Consider the following 25,163-nt stretch of genomic DNA (forward strand, 5'->3'; position numbering starts at 1 on the left):
CGTTTTCATAAATGTCGCCCTTGCGCTCACCCAAGTGGCTGTGGCTGTGTGTTTACTAGAGACCTGTACTATGCTGCTGTGTGTAATTATATGGGAGAGATGTTCTCCTTGTGTTCAGGTGTATGCACCTGACTTCTGACATTAAGTTATGTAAGTCTTCCTTTCTCTCTCTGCTTCAGGAAACTTTAAAGAAAGTAAAGTTTGTCCCTGCGTCAGCTGCCAGCCGGATGCTTGAAATGCTGGCCCGCCGGACGTACTGGTGTATATCCAGACAGCGGAGCTGGGGGGTCCCCATTCCTGTATTTTATCATAAGGAGACACGGGAGCCGCTGCTCAGCAGGTATGTCCGGGGTGGGGGACTGGTGAGTGACTGGTGACCTCATCCTCAGGGATTGTTCATGCTGAGCGGTAGCTTGTCACTCGTGCAGTCCGCCATTGGACAGTGCCAGGCATGAACAATCACATGTACTTTCTTCCTCCCTTTTACTACATGTTATATAACATTTCATGGCTTCCCTTCATCCTATTAGACGCCAGTTCGTGCTCCAGAGTGCGTGGTGAGATGGTAGGAGGCAGGGAGACGTTGTTTAGGTTGTGGTTTTGCCCCTCGCCAGTACTGGGCTCCTGGTCTTCTGTGCAACCTTCCGCCAGATGCTTCGGACACGTTTGTTATCACAAACTCCAGTTCTGGCCACAAGTCCACTGTGTTGGACATCTCTGGTATCTTCCAGGTCCCCCAAGGATGAAGGGGAAAAGATATGGGGAGACCGGTGGGCAATTGTATTAACCAAGAGAGGGGATAAAGAAGTGATAAGCGCACAGTGATAATGCACCAGCCAATTATTATGGATTGAAAATTAACAGGAGCTGATTGGCTGGTACGTTATCACCTTGCACTTATCACTGTTTTTTCCCCTCTCCAGGCTTAATACATCTGCCCCACCGGTAAATGTTGGTTATGTCCCACAGCTGCTCCCGGGGGAGGATATGCGTTGTCGGCAGAGAAAGCAGGAACAGAGACCTGGTGATCTGCCGTGCGTCTGATCATGGTGCTGTACAGGGAGAATGAGATCAGGCATTGAAGCCGCGCTGAACGTGTGCCGGATCGTGGCAAACACGCAATCAGGTCAGCGACTGCTATGTTATCGTCCATCCTCTCTCATGTAGCTCTGCACCCGTGCACTAGAGCTACGGACGCAGGTCCCCGCCATGCAGGAGGAATAGTCACACGACGAGAGAATCCAGAGACAGTAACCTGTGCCAGGAACATGGGCGGATCACCTGGGACCAAAGAAAATGCTGAATCCTCAGGAATATTCAACGTATGCCAAGGAACAGACAGGGCTGAAAACTGGAAACCGGAATGAAGGCCAGGGTCAGTCAGATCCAGACAACAAACACACAAGGAGAGGCGCCATATATCTATGGGGGTGGATACTGTCCTTATGCAGCATACGGGGAACTGCCAACCCCCAAACTAATAGAAGTGTAACATGGATAGCGAGGGCGCAAAAGAACCAAATATAAATACATGTAATGTAATGATAATGTTCAGAGTAACACAAATATAAATACATGTAATGTAATGATAATGTTCAGAGTAACACAAATATAAATACATGTAATGTAATGATAATGTTCAGAGTAACACAAATATAAATACATGTAATGTAATGATAATGTTCAGAGTAACACAAATATAAATACATGTAATGTAATGATAATGTTCAGAGTAACACAAATATAAATACATGTAATGTAATGATAATGTTCAGAGTAACACAAATATAAAAACATGGATTCAGATATATACTTACTTTAACAGATGACCTCTCGTGTACAGATTGATATATGTAATTATCTTTACACTCCTGAATGAATAACTCTTCTGACACTTATAATTCATCATAATTACATGTATGTGGATGTTGTTCCGGGAAAAACTCATGTAGCAAACTTGGATTGTTCTTTTTATCAGAAATGACTGCGCGAGTCCAGAATGGTGAAGGGTCTAGTGCTAAAATAACCCAAATTGTAACTTCCACAGCTGTGTTGAGTGGTACCAGTACCTGCATGTATGGAAGGTTCCCTGGGTGGCCGGCCGGCCTGATGAACTTGCACTGAATGTATCGTAACAGCGGTTCCGTTACAGTGTAGCTGTGTGCTTCCCGGATGAGATGACTCGTCTTGGACAGATGGGCTTATTCACACTCGCTGCGACTGTATCTGCATACAAAATGCTCTGCTGCAGTGTTTATCTGGAAAACACTGTAACGTTTTATTTCGGATCCAGATAGAGCCGCTTTTATATACAGAATATAAGCATGCTGCAGATCATTTTAATTGGCAGAGGCTGCTTGTGCGTCCTCTTACATTACTTTGCGTCTAAGACGCATTTCTCTTACGCCCTAGAGTATGCTGGGGTCCACATTAGTACCATGGGATATAGACGGGTCCACCAGGAGCCATTGGCACTTTAAGAGTTTGAGAGTGGGGGTTGGCTCCTCCCTCTATGCCCCTCCTACCAGACTCAGTCTATAAACTGTGCCCGAGGAGACGATATACTTTGAGAGAAGGATTATACACAGATAGTGGTGAGATTCATACATACGGGTTACATGAGACCATGCCGTGGCTGTAGGTGGTGCTTCCTGCTGTGTGGTACCCACAGGTCAGTGTCCAGGCTGTGTGCAGAGCGGTGGGATGATTCTCCAGCTTGTCTCTTCACACGGGTTACATGAGAACATGCCGTGGCTGCAGGTGGTGCTTCCTGCTGTGTGGTACCCACAGGTCCGTGTCCAGGCTGTGTGCAGAGCGGTGGGATGATTCTCCAGCTTGTCTCCTCACACGGGTTACATGAGAACATGCCGTGGCTGCAGGTGGTGCTTCCTGCTGTGTGGTACCCACAGGTCAGTGTCCAGGCTGTGTGCAGAGCGGTGGGATGATTCTCCAGCTTGTCTCTTCACACGGGTTACATGAGAACATGCCGTGGCTGCAGGTGGTGCTTCCTGCTGTGTGGTACCCACAGGTCCGTGTCCAGGCTGTGTGCAGAGCGGTGGGATGATTCTCCAGCTTGTCTCCTCACACGGGTTACATGAGACCATGCCGTGGCTGCAGGTGGTGCTTCCTGCTGTGTGGTACCCACAGGTCAGTGTCCAGGCTGTGTGCAGAGCGGTGGGATGATTCTCCAGCTTGTCTCCTCACACGGGTTACATGAGAACATGCCGTGGCTGCAGGTGGTGCTTCCTGCTGTGTGGTACCCACAGGTCCGTGTCCAGGCTGTGTGCAGAGCGGTGGGATGATTCTACAGCTTGTCTCCTCACACGGGTTACATGAGAACATGCCGTGGCTGCAGGTGGTGCTTCCTGCTGTGTGGTACCCACAGGTCAGTGTCCAGGCTGTGTGCAGAGCGGTGGGATGATTCTCCAGCTTGTCTCCTCCCACGGTTTACATGAGACCATGCCGTGGCTGCAGGTGGTGCTTCCTGGGTTGTGGTACCCACAGGTCAGTGTCCAGGCTGTGTGCAGAGCGGTGGGATGATTCTCCAGCTTGTCTCCCCACACGGGTTACATGAGAACATGCCGTGGCTGCAGGTGGTGCTTCCTGCTGTGTGGTACCCACAGGTCCGTGTCCAGGCTGTGTGCAGAGCGGTGGGATGATTCTCCAGCTTGTCTCCCCACACGGGTTACATGAGACCATGCCGTGGCTGCAGGTGGTGCTTCCTGCTGTGTGGTACCCACAGGTCAGTGTCCAGGCTGTGTGCAGAGCGGTGGGATGATTCTCCAGCTTGTCTCCCCACACGGGTTACATGAGACCATGCCGTGGCTGCAGGTGGTGCTTCCTGCTGTGTGGTACCCACAGGTCAGTGTCCAGGCTGTGTGCAGAGCGGTGGGATGATTCTCCAGCTTGTCTCTTCACACGGGTTACATGAGACCATGCCGTGGCTGCAGGTGGTGCTTCCTGCTGTGTGGTACCCACAGGTCCGTGTCCAGGCTGTGTGCAGAGCGGTGGGATGATTCTCCAGCTTGTCTCCTCACACGGGTTACATGAGACCATGCCGTGGCTGCAGGTGGTGCTTCCTGCTGTGTGGTACCCACAGGTCCGTGTCCAGGCTGTGTGCAGAGCGGTGGGATGATTCTCCAGCTTGTCTCCTCACACGGGTTACATGAGAACATGCCGTGGCTGCAGGTGGTGCTTCCTGCTGTGTGGTACCCACAGGTCAGTGTCCAGGCTGTGTGCAGAGCGGTGGGATGATTCTCCAGCTTGTCTCCTCACACGGGTTACATGAGAACATGCCGTGGCTGCAGGTGGTGCTTCCTGCTGTGTGGTACCCACAGGTCCGTGTCCAGGCTGTGTGCAGAGCGGTGGGATGATTCTCCAGCTTGTCTCCCCACACGGGTTACATGAGACCATGCCGTGGCTGCAGGTGGTGCTTCCTGCTGTGTGGTACCCACAGGTCAGTGTCCAGGCTGTGTGCAGAGCGGTGGGATGATTCTTCAGCTTGTCTCTTCACACGGGTTACATGAGACCATGCCGTGGCTGCAGGTGGTGCTTCCTGCTGTGTGGTACCCACAGGTCAGTGTCCAGGCTGTGTGCAGAGCGGTGGGATGATTCTCCAGCTTGTCTCTTCATACGGGTTACATGAGAACATGCCGTGGCTGCAGGTGGTGCTTCCTGCTGTGTGGTACCCACAGGTCAGTGTCCAGGCTGTGTGCAGAGAGGTGGGATGATTCTCCAGCTTGTCTCCTCACACGGGTTACATGAGAACATGCCGTGGCTGCAGGTGGTGCTTCCTGCTGTGTGGTACCCACAGGTCAGTGTCCAGGCTGTGTGCAGAGCGGTGGGATGATTCTCCAGCTTGTCTCTTCACACGGGTTACATGAGACCATGCCGTGGCTGCAGGTGGTGCTTCCTGCTGTGTGGTACCCACAGGTCCGTGTCCAGGCTGTGTGCAGAGCGGTGGGATGATTCTCCAGCTTGTCTCCCCACACGGGTTACATGACACCATGCCGTGGCTGCAGGTGGTGCTTCCTGCTGTGTGGTACCCACAGGTCAGTATCCAGGCTGTGTGCAGAGCGGTGGGATGATTCTCCAGCATGTCTCCCCACACGGGTTACATGAGAACATGCCGTGGCTGCAGGTGGTGCTTCCTGCTGTGTGGTACCCACAGGTCAGTGTCCAGGCTGTGTGCAGAGCGGTGGTATGATTCTCCAGCTTGTCTCCTCACACGGGTTACATGAGACCATGCCGTGGCTGCAGGTGGTGCTTCCTGCTGTGTGGTACCCACAGGTCAATATCCAGGCTGTGTGCAGAGCGGTGGGATGATTCTCCAGCTGTCTCTTCACACGGGTTACATGAGAACATGCCGTGGCTGCAGGTGGTGCTTCCTGCGGTGTGGTACCCACAGGTCAGTGTCCAGGCTGTGTGCAGAGCGGTGGGATGATTCTCCAGCTTGTCTCCCCACACGGGTTACATGAGAACATGCCGTGGCTGCAGGTGGTGCTTCCTGCTGTGTGGTACCCACAGGTCAGTGTCCAGGCTGTGTGCAATGCGGTGGGATGATTCTCCAGCTTGTCTCCCCACACGGGTTACATGAGAACATGCCGTGGCTGCAGGTGGTGCTTCCTGCTGTGTGGTACCCACAGGTCAGTGTACAGGCTGTGTGCAGAGCGGTGGGATGATTCTCCAGCTTGTCTCCCCACACGGGTTACATGAGACCATGCCGTGGCTGCAGGTGGTGCTTCCTGCTGTGTGGTACCCACAGGTCAGTGTCCAGGCTGTGTGCAGAGCGGTGGGATGATTCTCCAGCTTGTCTCCCCACACGGGTTACATGAGACCATGCCGTGGCTGCAGGTGGTGGTTCCTGCTGTGTGGTACCCACAGGTCCTTGTCCAGGCTGTGTGCAGAGCGGTGGGATGATTCTCCAGCTTGTCTCTTCACACGGGTTACATGAGAACATGCCGTGGCTGCAGGTGGTGCTTCCTGCTTTGTGGTACCCACAGGTCAGTGTCCAGGCTGTGTGCAGAGCGGTGGGATGATTCTCCAGCTTGTCTCCCCACACGGGTTACATGAGACCATGCCGTGGCTGCAGGTGGTGCTTCCTGCTGTGTGGTACCCACAGGTCAGTGTACAGGCTGTGTGCAGAGCGGTGGGATGATTCTCCAGCTTGTCTCCTCACACAGGTTACATGAGAACATGCCGTGGCTGCAGGTGGTGCTTCCTGCTGTGTGGTACCCACAGGTTAGTGTCCAGGCTGTGTGCAGAGCGGTGGGATGATTCTCCAGCTTGTCTCTTCACACGGGTTACATGAGAACATGCCGTGGCTGCAGGTGGTGCTTCCTGCTGTGTGGTACCCACAGGTCCGTGTCCAGGCTGTGTGCAGAGCGGTGGGATGATTCTACAGCTTGTCTCCTCACACGGGTTACATGAGAACATGCCGTGGCTGCAGGTGGTGCTTCCTGCTGTGTGGTACCCACAGGTCAGTGTCCAGGCTGTGTGCAGAGCGGTGGGATGATTCTCCAGCTTGTCTCCTCACTCGGGTTACATGAGAACATGCCGTGGCTGCAGGTGGTGCTTCCTGCTGTGTGGTACCCACAGGTCAGTGTCCAGGCTGTGTGCAGAGCGGTGGGATGATTCTCCAGCTTGTCTCCTCACACGGGTTACATGAGACCATGCCGTGGCTGCAGGTGGTGCTTCCTGCTGTGTGGTACCCACAGGTCAGTGTCCAGGCTGTGTGCAGAGCGGTGGGATGATTCTCCAGCTTGTCTCCTCACACGGGTTACATGAGAACATGCCGTGGCTGCAGGTGGTGCTTCCTGCTGTGTGGTACCCACAGGTCCGTGTCCAGGCTGTGTGCAGAGCGGTGGGATGATTCTACAGCTTGTCTCCTCACACGGGTTACATGAGAACATGCCGTGGCTGCAGGTGGTGCTTCCTGCTGTGTGGTACCCACAGGTCAGTGTCCAGGCTGTGTGCAGAGCGGTGGGATGATTCTCCAGCTTGTCTCCTCACACGGGTTACATGAGAACATGCCGTGGCTGCAGGTGGTGCTTCCTGCTGTGTGGTACCCACAGGTCAGTGTCCAGGCTGTGTGCAGAGCGGTGGGATGATTCTCCAGCTTGTCTCCTCACACGGGTTACATGAGAACATGCCGTGGCTGCAGGTGGTGCTTCCTGCTGTGTGGTCCCCACAGGTCAGTGTCCAGGCTGTGTGCAGAGCGGTGGGATGATTCTCCAGCTTGTCTCCTCCCACGGTTTACATGAGACCATGCCGTGGCTGCAGGTGGTGCTTCCTGGGGTGTGGTACCCACAGGTCAGTGTCCAGGCTGTGTGCAGAGCGGTGGGATGATTCTCCAGCTTGTCTCCCCACACGGGTTACATGAGAACATGCCGTGGCTGCAGGTGGTGCTTCCTGCTGTGTGGTACCCACAGGTCCGTGTCCAGGCTGTGTGCAGAGCGGTGGGATGATTCTCCAGCTTGTCTCCCCACACGGGTTACATGAGACCATGCCGTGGCTGCAGGTGGTGCTTCCTGCTGTGTGGTACCCACAGGTCAGTGTCCAGGCTGTGTGCAGAGCGGTGGGATGATTCTCCAGCTTGTCTCCCCACACGGGTTACATGAGACCATGCCGTGGCTGCAGGTGGTGCTTCCTGCTGTGTGGTACCCACAGGTCAGTGTCCAGGCTGTGTGCAGAGCGGTGGGATGATTCTCCAGCTTGTCTCTTCACACGGGTTACATGAGACCATGCCGTGGCTGCAGGTGGTGCTTCCTGCTGTGTGGTACCCACAGGTCCGTGTCCAGGCTGTGTGCAGAGCGGTGGGATGATTCTCCAGCTTGTCTCCTCACACGGGTTACATGAGACCATGCCGTGGCTGCAGGTGGTGCTTCCTGCTGTGTGGTACCCACAGGTCAGTGTCCAGGCTGTGTGCAGAGCGGTGGGATGATTCTCCAGCTTGTCTCTTCATACGGGTTACATGAGAACATGCCGTGGCTGCAGGTGGTGCTTCCTGCTGTGTGGTACCCACAGGTCAGTGTCCAGGCTGTGTGCAGAGAGGTGGGATGATTCTCCAGCTTGTCTCCTCACACGGGTTACATGAGAACATGCCGTGGCTGCAGGTGGTGCTTCCTGCTGTGTGGTACCCACAGGTCAGTGTCCAGGCTGTGTGCAGAGCGGTGGGATGATTCTCCAGCTTGTCTCTTCACACGGGTTACATGAGACCATGCCGTGGCTGCAGGTGGTGCTTCCTGCTGTGTGGTACCCACAGGTCCGTGTCCAGGCTGTGTGCAGAGCGGTGGGATGATTCTCCAGCTTGTCTCCCCACACGGGTTACATGACACCATGCCGTGGCTGCAGGTGGTGCTTCCTGCTGTGTGGTACCCACAGGTCAGTATCCAGGCTGTGTGCAGAGCGGTGGGATGATTCTCCAGCTTGTCTCCCCACACGGGTTACATGAGAACATGCCGTGGCTGCAGGTGGTGCTTCCTGCTGTGTGGTACCCACAGGTCAGTGTCCAGGCTGTGTGCAGAGCGGTGGTATGATTCTCCAGCTTGTCTCCTCACACGGGTTACATGAGACCATGCCGTGGCTGCAGGTGGTGGTTCCTGCTGTGTGGTACCCACAGGTCCTTGTCCAGGCTGTGTGCAGAGTGGTGGGATGATTCTCCAGCTTGTCTCTTCACACGGGTTACATGAGAACATGCCGTGGCTGCAGGTGGTGCTTCCTGCTTTGTGGTACCCACAGGTCAGTGTCCAGGCTGTGTGCAGAGCGGTGGGATGATTCTCCAGCTTGTCTCCCCACACGGGTTACATGAGACCATGCCGTGGCTGCAGGTGGTGCTTCCTGCTGTGTGGTACCCACAGGTCAGTGTACAGGCTGTGTGCAGAGCGGTGGGATGATTCTCCAGCTTGTCTCCTCACACGGGTTACATGAGAACATGCCGTGGCTGCAGGTGGTGCTTCCTGCTGTGTGGTACCCACAGGTTAGTGTCCAGGCTGTGTGCAGAGCGGTGGGATGATTCTCCAGCTTGTCTCCCCACACGGGTTACATGAGAACATGCCGTGGCTGCAGGTGGTGCTTCCTGCTGTGTGGTACCCACAGGTCCGTGTCCAGGCTGTGTGCAGAGCGGTGGGATGATTCTCCAGCTTGTCTCCTCACACGGGTTACATGAGAACATGCCGTGGCTGCAGGTGGTGCTTCCTGCTGTGTGGTACCCACAAGTCAGTGTCCAGGCTGTGTGCAGAGCGGTGGCATGATTCTCCAGCTTGTCTCCTCACACGGGTTACATGAGAACATGCCGTGGCTGCAGGTGGTGCTTCCTGCTGTGTGGTACCCACAGGTCAGTGTCCAGGCTGTGTGCAGAGCGGTGGGATGATTCTCCAGCTTGTCTCCTCACACGGGTTACATGAGAACATGCCGTGGCTGCAGGTGGTGCTTCCTGCTGTGTGGTACCCACAGGTCCGTGTCCAGGCTGTGTGCAGAGCGGTGGGATGATTCTACAGCTTGTCTCCTCACACGGGTTACATGAGAACATGCCGTGGCTGCAGGTGGTGCTTCCTGCTGTGTGGTACCCACAGGTCAGTGTCCAGGCTGTGTGCAGAGCGGTGGGATGATTCTCCAGCTTGTCTCCTCACACGGGTTACATGAGAACATGCCGTGGCTGCAGGTGGTGCTTCCTGCTGTGTGGTACCCACAGGTCAGTGTCCAGGCTGTGTGCAGAGCGGTGGGATGATTCTCCAGCTTGTCTCCTCACACGGGTTACATGAGAACATGCCGTGGCTGCAGGTGGTGCTTCCTGCTGTGTGGTACCCACAGGTCAGTGTCCAGGCTGTGTGCAGAGCGGTGGGATGATTCTCCAGCTTGTCTCCTCCCACGGGTTACATGAGACCATGCCGTGGCTGCAGGTGGTGCTTCCTGCGGTGTGGTACCCACAGGTCAGTGTCCAGGCTGTGTGCAGAGCGGTGGGATGATTCTCCAGCTTGTCTCCCCACACGGGTTACATGAGAACATGCCGTGGCTGCAGGTGGTGCTTCCTGCTGTGTGGTACCCACAGGTCCGTGTCCAGGCTGTGTGCAGAGCGGTGGGATGATTCTCCAGCTTGTCTCCCCACACGGGTTACATGAGACCATGCCGTGGCTGCAGGTGGTGCTTCCTGCTGTGTGGTACCCACAGGTCAGTGTCCAGGCTGTGTGCAGAGCGGTGGGATGATTCTCCAGCTTGTCTCTTCACACGGGTTACATGAGAACATGCCGTGGCTGTAGGTGGTGCTTCCTGCTGTGTGGTACCCACAGGTCAGTGTCCAGGCTGTGTGCAGAGCGGTGGGATGATTCTCCAGCTTGTCTCCTCACACGGGTTACATGAGAACATGCCGTGGCTGCAGGTGGTGCTTCCTGCTGTGTGGTACCCACAGGTCCGTGTCCAGGCTGTGTGCAGAGCGGTGGGATGATTCTCCAGCTTGTCTCCCCACACGGGTTACATGAGAACATGCCGTGGCTGCAGGTGGTGCTTCCTGCTGTGTGGTACCCACAGGTCAGTGTACAGGCTGTGTGCAGAGCGGTGGGATGATTCTCCAGCTTGTCTCCCCATACGGGTTACATGAGAACATGCCGTGGCTGCAGGTGGTGCTTCCTGCTGTGTGGTACCCACAGGTCAGTGTCCAGGCTGTGTGCAGAGCGGTGGGATGATTCTCCAGCTTGTCTCCCCACACGGGTTACATGAGAACATGCCGTGGCTGCAGGTGGTGCTTCCTGCTGTGTGGTACCCACAGGTCCGTGTCCAGGCTGTGTGCAGAGCGGTGGGATGATTCTCCAGCTTGTCTCCCCACATGGGTTACATGAGAACATGCCGTGGCTGCAGGTGGTGCTTCCTGCTGTGTGGTACCCACAGGTCAGTGTCCAGGCTGTGTGCAGAGCGGTGGGATGATTCTCCAGCTTGTCTCCTCACACGGGTTACATGAGACCATGCCGTGGCTGCAGGTGGTGCTTCCTGCGGTGTGGTACCCACAGGTCAGTGTCCAGGCTGTGTGCAGAGCGGTGGGATGATTCTCCAGCTTGTCTCCTCACACGGGTTACATGAGAACATGCCGTGGCTGCAGGTGGTGCTTCCTGCGGTGTGGTACCCACAGGTCAGTGTCCAGGCTGTGTGCAGAGCGGTGGGATGATTCTCCAGCTTGTCTCCTCACACGGGTTACATGAGACCATGCCGTGGCTGCAGGTGGTGCTTCCTGCTGTGTGGTACCCACAGGTCAGTGTCCAGGCTGTGTGCAGAGCGGTGGGATGATTCTCCAGCTTGTCTCCCCACACGGGTTACATGAGAACATGCCGTGGCTGCAGGTGGTGCTTCCTGCTGTGTGGTACCCACAGGTCCGTGTCCAGGCTGTGTGCAGAGCGGTGGGATGATGAGCTGCAGACAGAGAAGATGGACAGAGACGCCAGGAATCAGGGTGCTGTTTTCGGAGCAGGGGTGTGCGATGGGGGGTCCTGTGGTTGGATTATAGACTGCAATATGCGCTGTATAAACCACATTTTCACAGAGAAGAAAAAGAACGGTTGAAGAATCATTAGCCATAGCTGGGAATAAGGGTAAGGGCAATGTGCTGCGGGGTGTTCCAAAATACAACAAGACCTTTTACATTTTGGGCATTTAAACTTGTGCTAATTGTATCAGGTAAATGGGTGCAAGCGAAGTTATTTTTATTTTTAAAACCTATAGTGTTTCTTCTATGTCTGGGTTTTTTTCTCCAATTGCACTAATAATAGTAATCTGTATAAAGGCCTTCACTGATAGATCCAGAAAGCCGCGGCCATGAACGTGTTAAAGACTATTACCTGCAATTCATAGTACTATAGAAATAGAATGAGTGTGGACTTTGGCCCTGTACAGCGCTGATTTACTCGCGGTACTCCCGGTAGCGCTGCCACCTCCAGGTCTTTCTATATATTCTATCAGCGCTCATAACTTGGCCAGTATTGCTGGTTAATGATTAAGCGTTTGTAGACATTTGTCGGCTGTGTATTCTCTGAGCTGCATTGTTGGAGTATGTGTCTTATACGGGCATAAGGGTGGCTTTGTGTGAGGTGGGCCGGGAATACAGCGGGCAAGGATTGGGCAGAGATGTGTGAGTATGATGCCCTGACTAGCAACATTTAGGTCTTAGTGGCCACCATACAATACAGAGAGCGTCCTAGAGACCGCCATGTGGTATGAGCATTCTACAGTAGATTACATATCCACACAGCTACTTACCTGCCAAGGGCACCCAAATAAAGACACCTTTTCTCTCAGCTTCCACTGCATTTATTCTTCCTCCTATACAAAGTATTAGCCCACAAGCTCCTTCATTGGCACCGTGCATGGCACACTGAGGTGGCATCCTTCTCTGCTCTCTTCCTCTGTCCAGTTTGGCCGCAGTGAGCCATCTCCTCTCCTTGCCTGGCTTGGGCCGGGGGAGCGGTACGGGGGGTGAGGTGGGTGAACTAGCCAGATCTAGGCTTGCTGTGATATCCCAGTGACTTACACAGGCTCTGTGGCTGATAAAGCCAGGTGCCATGCAGGCTTTAGTTTAGCCAGCCACACAACCTGTGTAATTCATGTGTGTCCCGGATTATAGGGATGTTATGGCAAGCCTAGCCCGATCTGATCTCCTGGTTCCTGTGGAGAAGCCAGCAGCCAGGTATCGGAGATATCCGGGCCTGGGGCCACTTAGCTGGAAACATTATGAGCCAGGTATTATCCCTGGTGTAAGTAGCACTGGGTCAGCTGGCTCTGCTATCTGCGACACCTCGCCTTATTTCTAGTCTATCAGTGCTCAGTTATTTGTACGGGTGCATTATATTGGTGTATACTTTGTCTTATCTGTAGATCTTTGTGAATGTGTTCCTTGATCAGTCAAAGGTAACGCCGACCTCCTTTCCAATGACTCCATCCACAGATGTAGACTGAGGTAACGCCAGCCTCCTTTCTAATGACTCCATCCACAGATGTAGACTGAGGTAACGCCAGCCTCCTTTCTAATGACTCCATCCGCAGATGTAGACTGAGGTAACGCCGGCCTCCTTTCTAATGACTCCATCCACAGATGTAGTCTGAGGTAACGCCGGCCTCCTTTCTAATGACTCCATCCACAGATGTAGACTGATGTAACGCCGGCCTCCTTTCTAATGACTCCATCCACAGATGTAGACTGAGGTAACGCCGCCCTTCTTTCTAATGACTCCATCCGCAGATGTAGACTAAGGTAACGCCGCCCTTCTTTCTAATGACTCCATCCGCAGATGTAGACTAAGGTAACGCCGGCCTCCTTTCTAATGGCTGCATCCACAGATGTAGACTGAGGTAACGCCGCCCTCCTTTCTAATGACTCCATCCGCAGATGTAGACTGAGGTAACGCCGGCATCCTTTCTAATGACTGCATCCACAGATGTAGACTGAGGTAACGCCGCCCTCCTTTCTAATGACTCCATCCACAGATGTAGACTGATGTAACGCCGGCCTCCTTTCTAATGACTCCATCCGCAGATGTAGACTGAGGTAACGCCGGCCTCCTTTCTAATGACTCCATCCACAGATGTAGTCTGAGGTAACGCCGGCCTCCTTTCTAATGACTCCATCCACAGATGTAGACTGATGTAACGCCGGCCTCCTTTCTAATGACTCCATCCACAGATGTAGACTGAGGTAACGCCGCCCTTCTTTCTAATGACTCCATCCGCAGATGTAGACTAAGGTAACGCCGGCCTCCTTTCTAATGGCTGCATCCACAGATGTAGACTGAGGTAACGCCGCCCTCCTTTCTAATAACTCCATCCGCAGATGTAGACTGAGGTAACGCCGGCCTCCTTTCTAATGACTCCATCCACAGATGTAGACTGAGGTAATGCCGGCCTCCTTTCTAATGACTCCATCCACAGATGTAGACTGAGGTAACGCCGGCCTCCTTTCTAATGACTCCATCCACAGATGTAGACTGATGTAACGCCGGCCTCCTTTCTAATGACTCCATCCACAGATGTAGACTGAGGTAATGCCGGCCCTAGTTTTTAATGACTCCATCCACAGATGTAGACTGAGGTAACGCCGGCCTCCTTTCTAATGACTCCATCCACAGATGTAGACTGAGGTAACGCCGGCCTCCTTTCTAATGACTCCATCCACAGATGTAGACTGAGGTAACGCCGCCCTCCTTTCTAATGACTCCATCCGCAGATGTAGACTGAGGTAACGCCGCCCTCCTTTCTACTGACTCCATCCACAGATGTAGATTGAGGTAACGCCGGCCTCCTTTCTAATGACTCCATCCGCAGATGTAGACTGAGGTAACGCCGCCCTCCTTTCTACTGACTCCATCCACAGATGTAGATTGAGGTAACGCCGGCCTCCTTTCTAATGACTCCATCCACAGATGTAGACTGAGGTAACGCCGGCCTCCTTTCTAATGACTCCATCCACAGATGTAGACTGAGGTAACGCCGGCCTCCTTTCTAATGACTGCATCCACATATGTAGGCTGAAGTAACGCCGCCCTCCTTTCTAATGACTCCATCCACAGATGTAGACTGAGGTAACGCCAGCCTCCTTTCTAATGACTCCATCCACAGATGTAGACTGAGGTAACGCCAGCCTCCTTTCTAATGACTCCATCCGCAGATGTAGACTGAGGTAACGCCGCCCTCCTTTCTAATGACTCCATCCACAGATGTAGTCTGAGGTAACGCCGGCCTCCTTTCTAATGACTCCATCCGCAGATGTAGACTGAAGTAACGCCGGCCTCCTTTCTAATGACTCCATCCGCAGATGTAGACTGAGGTAATACCGGCCTCCTTTCTAATGACTCCATCCACAGATGTAGGCTGAGGTAACGCCGGCCCTAGTTTCTAATGTCTCCATCCACAGATGTAGACTTGTTTCTGGAGTTTTAAAGATAAGGGTTTCATTAATTTAGCATATAAAATCCTAGGTTTATATTTATTATTGATATAGGAGGTAAATATCGTCTGAAGAACATCCGAGGACCCTTCCGTGTCTAACCTAACCGGAAGGGACAGAGCGTAGTGAGTGCGAATAAACTATTGCTTGGTAAATTAAATTCTGATTGTAAAACTTGGAAAGATTTAACTCCATCTCCAGGGTCAAACACCTGGGCCATCGCCCTGATGCCCTTGGTGATGAGCCTTTGACAAGCCGGGTTTTCAATCCCTGGCGTGAAAGCAGGGTTTCCCCAAATCGGTAGCCATTCTTTCCTAATATTGGTTCTACGTAAGTTAACATTCACAGTATGCCAGGCATTATAAATGTCTGTAAATAGTAGGTTAGTGTAAACAAATGTAGGTAACAGTGACCTGGAGGTTTGTAGAAGGGTCCCTGGGGAGTATGGTGCAAATGCTTCGCAAGTATATGTACTACGTTCCATTAACCAATCAAGTGCTACACGAAAAAGAAGCGTTCTGGAGTATTGAGTTAAATCTGGAAGCCCATAACCACCATCAGGCCTACGACATCTCAATTTCCAGGAAGCTAGTTGAGGTTTTTTAGACCGCCAAATAAATTTTGAGCAGGCAGAATTGAGACGCTTGATATCTTTCGTCACCAGCTGCATAAGGTATGTTCATGTAGGTAATAGGACTGTCTTGAACACTTCAATCCTCCCTAAGAGGGTCAGGGGAAGATCATGCCAGTTTTTCATTGATTGTTCCAATTCTACTATAGCGGGAGTATAGTTTAATTCATATAGATTATCCAAATTGTTTGGGATATTTATCCCGAGATATTTAACATGGGAGGATACAATTTTGATATCGGCTATGTTTTTAACACGTGGCAAGACTGGAGTCTCACCATTTAGAACAAGTCATTCTGATTTAGAGACATTTATCCTGTATCCAGAGATCTCACCAAATTCATCATAATATCTAAGACTAGGGGGATCGAATGTTCCGGGTTGGACAAAAATAAGAGCATGTCGTCGGCAAATAACGACACTCAAGTCACATCTGCCAATCGTAATACCTTGAAACAATGGGGAATGTCTGCGGGCCACAGCCAATGGCTCAAGCGCTAGAATGAAAAGTAATGGAGATAGAGGGCACCCTTGTCCAGTACCCCTCCGAATAGGAAAAGGGTCTGGGAGGAGACCGTTACATAAAATACGGGAGGATGGATTTGTGTAGAGAGTTTGGAGAAACAGGATAATGCAGTATATAGGTGGTCCCAGTGCACTATGTCAAACGCCTTTTCCGCATCGAGGGAGAGAGTAGCTCTTGAAGTAGTTGACACGGTGCACTGGGCCCCACCCACCGCAACAAGAAGACGACGGATATTAGTCATAGGATTTCTGCCGCCATGAACCCCGTCTGATCACTATGTATGAGGGATGGCATGAGTGGTTTCAGCCTATTGGCTACGAGCTTAGTTAAAAGTTTATATTCAACATTTAAAAGAGAAATTGGCCGACATGAACTCGGATCAGAAGGGATCCTACCCGGCTTGAGGAGCACTCTAATATTGGTCGTATTATAATACAATGGCAGTGTCCCAGACTCCAAAATGGAATTAAAGACTACCACTAGGGTGGGAGTAATCTTAGGTGCCAATAATTTATAAAATTCCTTTGTAAACCCGTCTGGGCCGGGGGCTTCGCCCTGTTTCAGTTGAGAAATGGCAGATGTGACTTCATCAATGGTGGTAGCCTGTACCAAGGCATCTCCCATATCTTGAGGCATCTGCAGTAAAGACAGATTATCCCAAAATGACGTCCCTGTGACCACGGGAGGATGTGGGGCAGAGTTTAGAGTACTAAAAAAGTGTTGTAAAACTTGTGCAATTTGAGAATTTGATGTAGTCAGGGAGCCTGACTCTGTCCTCAGAGGGAAAATAACTGAAGGTGTCTGTCGACCTTTTAGCAAATTGGACATCAACTTACTAGACTTATTTGCAAATTTGTAAGATTTAAAATTCCGGGTGAAGGTGTAAGAGGCTTCCAACTTAATAAAAATACCTTCAAACTGCTTTCGGGCTAGGTCATAAGCCTTACGAGACTGTAGCGTAGGGTGAGATTTAAATGAGTTAAAGGAAGCAGTAAGGAGATCTTGCGCCAAAGTGTATGCCAAAAGATATTTTTTCTTGTAGGCAGTCATATGTGCAATAATAACCCCTCGAATTGTAGTCTGAAATGCTTTCCAAAAAAGGACTGTATTACTATGTCTCGTTTCCGAATTAACAGATTCAAAGTCATCCCAGGCTTGAAAAACTACTTTTTTCAAGGTAACAGAGTTAGTCAAGGAAGAGGGGCAGCGCCATCTAATAAAAGTCCCCCGCTCAGTAACCGCGTGCAATTCTATCCAGACCACAGCATGGTCCGAAATCGTTATGGGTTCAAGCTTAGCTGAAGCAAGTTTAGGTAATAAAAAATTTGAAATTAAAATATAGTCTATTCTTGACATTGTACCCCGTGCTGCTGACAAACAAGAAAATTCCATGTCTGCTGGATGCAGTACCCGCCAGGAATCCATTAAATCTAATTTCTTCGCTAATTCTGGGACTCCCAGTTTCGGTAATTTTAATTGGGGGGCTGGTAGAGATTGTCTGTCTAAGTGAAGAAGGGAAACAAGATTCATATCACATCCTATAACAGTGGGTACATGGATATGGGGAAGTAATAATGTGCTAATCTTCATCATGAAGATATGAGAATAAACATTAGGGGCGTAGATCGAGACACATACAAATTTAGTATTTTCGATGACTACATGACAGAACACACTTCTTCCTAGCGGGTCTATGCATAAATCAGATACATCAATTTGGAGCTGTTGTCTAGCTATTATCGCTACCCCACGTGCCTTAGAATGATGTGAGGCGGAGGCTAGGACACTCCAGCCTAGAATATTGAGCTTGAGAACCTCACTCTGGATGAGATGAGTCTCCTGTAAGCAAACTACATCCAAACGCAGTTTGCGGAGATGTAACAAAACACACGTGCGTTTCTGAGGAGAATTGAATCCCCCCACATTCCAGCTACCGAATTTTATAGACATACATGTAACAGGTCAGAGTAACTAGAACGAGTACTAGCTTTGGATTCCATCAAAAAATCATGGTGCATGAGTAATAATGAAGTACGGAGTACGGCATGTATATATAAATGTGGACCTACATTGAAAAAACATGAAAAGAAAAACGAAAGAAGGACGAAAATAGACAAAGAACCAAACAACCAGTAAGAGAAAACCGGTCAGAAAATGGAGTTCACTTCCTGCGTTCTTCAGCAATCTCACATTGCTGAGCATAAGAAACAGTAAATAATACGCTCCAACTTAACTCCACCCACCGCTATTGAGACTTACTGAACCCAATAGCGTAGAAACCTCAATAGAGACTCTGATATGGTAGAAATATCATTCCTCCATAACAGGACCAAACAAGCAAACAGACCATCAATTATATCACTGAGCCATAAAACTGAACTTCCATAGAATAATAAGTACGAAAGAAGAACCAGACATGTAACATCATATACAAATGTTCTGCTCCCAGTAGGCTAGGATCAGGTAGTGATGTCACCATTACTTATACCCCAGAGGGCGGACTGTATAGATCTGTGAAAGGTGACGTGCTAAATCAATGATAACGACCATTCAGATCAATGCAAATATAAAGCTATAAAAGTCAAGAGCGTATCAGTGTGAATCATATATCATAACTGCGTTACTGCTCAGAGATACAGTAGAAGCCGCCGTGAGAAAATCGCTTATTCACAGTCAGACATCCTGGACTGAGATTGATCTTCGTTAGATGATTCCTTAAGAAAGGCCTCTGCGTCAGCTGGGGTCAGGAAATCTTTGAAAGAAGAACCTTGAAATAGGCGCAAAGGCGCCGGGTAAAGCAATGCAAATGTCTTATTTTCCTGTATGAGCCGTGAACAGAGAGGTGCAAAGTCCCTTCTTGCTTTTGATAATTCGCAGAATCGTCCTGGAATAATAAAATCTTATGACTGTCCCATGAAATATGTTTGGCTTTACGGGACCAGAACAGTTCCTTATGTAGAAAATTAAGTGGTTGGAAAATAACTGCTTGAGGTCTAGCGCCCTCTTGTGGCCACATAGGGCCAAGTCGGTGGGCTCTTTCTATGATGAGATCAGAGCGCTGATTCGTTATGTGAAGTAGTTCCGGCAGAGAGATTTTTATAAAGTCAAATAAAGCTCGGCCTTTTACTGACTGGTAATCCTATGATCCGAAGATTCCCTCTTCTGGATCTATTTTATAAATCTTGTATCTTGTTATGAAGGTGCAGAATTTCCCTAGAATTATGGGATGTGGATTTTTTTAAGGTTGGCTTACGTCAGCATATGTGTCGCCCATCCTTTGTTCCACAGTAAGTACTCTCTGAGTAAGCTGAGCCAGTTGTTTATTAATATCTGTGTTCTGCTGATTAAACATGGGACCAATGGCAGCTGTAATGGCGCTGATCATAGCTGTATGTGAGAACTGCGTATCTGCAGGTGATAATACCTTCTCCGAATCATGGAGCGAGTCTCCATCCGAGGTATCCTCCTGGTCTGCCCCACTAGCTGTGTCACCCATGAGGGGGATGGCATCATCATGCTGGCGGTGGCGAGAGACGGCGTCCAGCGACATCTTGTTTTGTGTGTGGCGCCTCTCCTTTTCCTTCCAGGTGCACGCTCTGCTGCCGGGCATCGCCGGAAAATATTTTTCCATGCAGCGGGCCCGGAGGTGTAGGTAAGCAGGTGGTCAGGGCTTGCAATGGGAGGCTCAAAGCCGTGAAAAGAGGCAAGCAGGCGGGTGGGTTAGCGGAGCTCCTCTGCTCAGCTTCCGTCCATGCGGGAGCCGGAAAAGGAAGTCGCTCAGCCCAACCATCTTACTCCTGATAGACTACGCACCTCACTGTGTGACCATGTGTCCACCAACCCCACCATCTTACACCTGATCACACTACACACCTCGCTGTGTGACCATGTGTCCACCAACCCCGCCATCTTACTCCTGATACACTATGCACCTCACTGTGTGACCATGTGTCCACCAACCCCGCCATCTTACACCTGATCACACTACGCACCTCACTGTGTGACCATGTGTCCACCAGCCCCGCCATCTTACACCTGATACACTACACACCTCACTGTGACCATGTGTCCTCCAGCCCCGCCATCTTACACCTGATACACTATGCACCTCACTGTGTGACCATGTGTCCACCAACCCCGCCATCTTACACCTGATGCACTACACACCTCACTGTGTGACCATGTGTCCACCAACCCCGCCATCTTACACCTGATCACACTACGCTCCTCACTGTGTGACCATGTGTCCAACAGCCCCACCCTCTTACTCCTGATACACTACACACTTCACTGTGTGACCATGTGTTCACCAGCCCCGGCATCTTACACCTGATCACACTACGCATCTCACTGTGTGACCATGTGTCCACCAGCCCCACCATCTTACTCCTGATACACTACGCACCTCACTGTGTGACCATGTGTCCACCAGCCCCACCATCTTACTCCTGATACACTACGCACCTCACTGTGTGACCATGTGTCCACCAGCCCCACCATCTTACTCCTGATACACTACGCACCTCACTGTGTGACCATGTGTCCACCAGCCCCACCATCTTACTCCTGATACACTACGCACCTCACTGTGTGACCATGTGTCCACCAACCCCGCCATCTTACACCTGATCACACTACACACCTCACTGTGTGACCATGTGTCCACCAGCCCCACCATCTTACTGCAGATCACACTACACACCTCACTGTGTGACCATTTGTCCTCCAGCCCCGCCATCTTACACCTGATCACACTACGCTCCTCACTGTGTGACCATGTGTCCAACAGCCCCACCCTCTTACTCCTGATACACTACACACCTCACTGTGTGACCATGTGTTCACCAGCCCCGGCATCTTACACCTGATCACACTACGCATCTCACTGTGTGACCATGTGTCCACCAGCCCCACCATCTTACTCCTGATACACTACGCACCTCACTGTGTGACCATGTGTCCACCAGCCCCACCATCTTACTCCTGATACACTACGCACCTCACTGTGTGACCATGTGTCCACCAGCCCCACCATCTTACTCCTGATACACTACGCACCTCACCGTGTGACCATGTGTCCACCAGCCCCGCCATTTTACTCCTGATCACACTACGCACCTCACTGTGTGACCATGTGTCCCCCAGCCCCGCCATCTTACACCTGATACACTACGCACCTCACTGTGTGACCATGTGTCCTCCAGCCCCGCCATCTTACACCTGATCACACTACGCACCTCACTGTGTGACCATGTGTCCTCCAGCCCCACCATCTTACTTCTGATCACACTACGCAGCTCACTGTGTGACCATGTGTCCACCAGCCTCACCATCTTACTCCTGATCACAATACGCACCTCACTGTGTGACCATGTGTCCTCCAGCCCCACCATCTTACTCCTGATCACACTACACACACCACTGTGTGACCTTGTGTCCGCCAGCCCCGCCATCTTACACCTGATACACTACGCACCTCACTGTGTGACCATGTGTCCACCAGCCCCGCCATTTTACTCCTGATCACACTACACACCTCACTGTGTGACCATGTGTCCAACAGCCCTGCCATCTTACTCCTGATCACACTACACACCTCACTGTGTGACCATGTGTCCACCAGCCCCGCCATCTTACTCCTGATCACACTACACACCTCACTGTGTGACCATGTGTCCACCAGCCCCGCCATTTTACTCCTGATCACACTCCGCACCTCACTGTGTGACCATGGGGTCTGGGACTGAGGGTCGACAGCACAAAGGTCGACACACCTTAGGTCGACATGGACAAAAGGTCGACAGGAATAAGGTCGACCTGGAAAAAGGTCGACATGAGTTTTTTATGTTTTTTTGGTGTCGTTTTCTTCGTAGAGTGACCGGGAACCCCAATTAGTGCACCGCGTCCCCTCGCATGGCTCGCTTCGCTCGCCATGCTTCGGGCATGGTGCCTTCGCTTCGCTCGGCACACTTTACCGTTCCAATCGTAGTCCACGTGGATCGTTAAGTATGAAAAGGTTCAAAAAAAGAAAAAAATCGTGAAAAACTCATGTCGACCTTTTTCCATGTCGACCTTGTTCCTGTCGACCTTTTGTCCATGTCGACCTTTTGTCCATGTCGACCTAAGGTGTGTCGACCAATTGGCGTCGACCTAAGGTGTGTCGACCTTTGTGCTGTCGACCTGGAGTCCGGATACCGTGACCATGTGTCCACCAGCCCCACCATCTTACTCCTGATACACTACGCACCTCACTGTGTGACCATGTGTCCACCAGCCCTGCCATTTTACTCCTGATCACACTACGCACCTCACTGTGTGACCATATGTCCACCAGCCCCGCCATTTTACTCCTGATCACACTACGCACCTCACTGTGTGACCATGTGTCCACCAGCCCCACCATCTTACTCCTGATACACTACGCACCTCACTGTGTGACCTTGTGTCCACCAGCCCCGCCATCTTACACCTGATCACACTACACACCTCACTGTGTGACCATGTGTCCAACAGCCCCGCCATCTTACTCCTGATACACTACACACTTCACTGTGTGACCATGTGTTCACCAGCCCCGGCATCTTACACCTGATCACACTACGCATCTCACTGTGTGACCATGTGTCCACCAGCCCCACCATCTTACTCCTGATACACTACGCACCTCACTGTGTGACCATGTGTCCACCAGCCCCACCATCTTACTCCTGATGCACTACGCACCTCACTGTGTGACCATGTGTCCTCCAGCCCCGCCATCTTACACCTGATACACTACACACCTCACTGTGTGACCATGTGTCCACCAGCCCCGCCATCTTACACCTGATACACTACACACCTCACTGTGTGACCATGTGTCCACCAGCCCCGCCATCTTACACCTGATACACTACACACCTCACTGTGTGACCATGTGTCCTCCAGCCCCGCCATCTTACACCTGATACACTACACACCTCACTGTGTGACCATGTGTCCACCAGCCCCGCCATCTTACACCTGATACACTACACACCTCACTGTGTGACCATGTGTCCGCCAGCCCCACCATCTTACACCTGATACACTACGCACCTCACTGTGTGACCTTGTGTCCACCAGCCCCACCATCTTACTCCTGATCACACTACGCACCTCACTGTGTGACCATGTGTCCTCCAGCCCCGCCATCTTACACCTGATACACTACGCACCTCACTGTGTGACCATGTGTCCTCCAGCCCCGCCATCTTACACCTGATACACTACGCACCTCACTGTGTGACCATGTGTCCTCCAGCCCCGCCATCTTACACCTGATACACTACGCACCTCACTGTGTGACCATGTGTCCTCCAGCCCCACCATCTTACTCCTGATCACACTACGCAGCTCACTGTGTGACCATGTGTCCACCAGCCTCACCATCTTACTCCTGATCACAATACGCACCTCACTGTGTGACCTTGTGTCCGCCAGCCCCGCCATCTTACACCTGATACACTACGCACCTCACTGTGTGACCATGTGTCCACCAGCCCCGCCATTTTACTCCTGATACACTACGCACCTCACTGTGTGACCTTGTGTCCGCCAGCCCCGCCATCTTACACCTGATACACTACGCACCTCACTGTGTGACCATGTGTCCACCAGCCCCGCCATTTTACTCCTGATACACTACGCACCTCACTGTGTGACCATGTGTCCAACAGCTCTGCCATCTTACACCTGATCACACTACGCACCTCACTGTGTGACCATGTGTCCACCAGCCCCGCCATTTTACTCCTGATCACACTACGCACCTCACTGTGTGACCATGGGGTCTGGGACTGAGGGTCGACAGCACAAAGGTCGACACACCTTAGGTCGACGCCAATTGGTCGACACACCTTAGGTCGACATGGACAAAAGGTCGACAGGAATAAGGTCGACCTGGAAAAAGGTCGACATGAGTTTTTTATGTTTTTTTGGTGTCGTTTTCTTCGTAGAGTGACCGGGAACCCCAATTAGTGCACCGCGTCCCCTCGCATGGCTCGATTCGCTCGCCATGCTTCGGGCATGGTGCCTTCGCTTCGCTCGGCACACTTTACCGTTCCAATCGTAGTCCACATGGATCGTTAAGTATGAAAAGGTTCAAAAAAAGAAAAAATCGTGAAAAACTCATGTCGACCTTGTTCCTGTCGACCTTTTGTCCATGTCGACCTAAGGTGTGTCGACCTTTGTGCTGTCGACCTGGAGTCCGGATACCGTGACCATGTGTCCACCAGCCCCACCATCTTACTCCTGATACACTACGCACCTCACTGTGTGACCATGTGTCCACCAGCCCTGCCATTTTACTCCTGATCACACTACGCACCTCACTGTGTGACCATATGTCCACCAGCCCCGCCATTTTACTCCTGATCACACTACGCACCTCACTGTGTGACCATGTGTCCACTAGCCCCACCATCTTACTCCTGATACACTACGCACCTCACTGTGTGACCTTGTGTCCACCAGCCCCACCATCTTACTCCTGATCACACTACACACCTCACTGTGTGACCATGTGTCCACCAGCCCCGCCATCTTACACCTGATGCACTACGCACCTCACTGTGTGACCATGTGTCCACCAGCCCCGCCATTTTACACCTGATACACTACGCTACTCACTGTGTGACCATGTGTCCACCAGCCCCGCCATTTTACACCTGATACACTACGCTACTCACTGTGTGACCATGTGTCCACCAGCCCCACCATCTTACTCCTGATCACACTACGCACCTCACTGTGTGACCATGTGTCCGCCAGCCCCGCCATCTTACACCTGATACACTACGCACCTCACTGTGTGACCATGTGTCCACCAGCCCCGCCATCTTACACCTGATGCACTACGCACCTCACTGTGTGACCATGTGTCCGCAGCCCCGCCATCTTACACCTGATGCACTATGCACCTCACTGTGTGACCATGTGTCCACCAGCCCCGCCATTTTACTCCTGATCACACTACGCACCTCACTGTGTGACCATGTATCCACCAGCCCCGCCATCTTACTCCTGATACACTATGCACCTCACTTTGTGACCATGTGTCCACCAAC

General features: G+C 51.7%; 1 protein-coding gene across 1 annotated transcript in view; it reads left to right on the top strand.

The window, feature by feature from the left end:
• The window catches only part of IARS2 (isoleucyl-tRNA synthetase 2, mitochondrial), a 349,183-nt gene that overhangs the window by 168,268 nt on the left and 155,752 nt on the right, over positions 1-25,163 (top strand). Inside the window, exon 12 of the mRNA XM_063919433.1 lies at positions 180-340. Coding sequence (XP_063775503.1) covers positions 180-340 — 161 coding nt within the window. The remainder of the gene's footprint in view (positions 1-179; positions 341-25,163) is intronic.

This window comes from Pseudophryne corroboree, chromosome 4 (genome assembly GCF_028390025.1).
Source record: "Pseudophryne corroboree isolate aPseCor3 chromosome 4, aPseCor3.hap2, whole genome shotgun sequence".
NCBI classification, from domain to species: Eukaryota; Metazoa; Chordata; class Amphibia; order Anura; family Myobatrachidae; genus Pseudophryne; species Pseudophryne corroboree.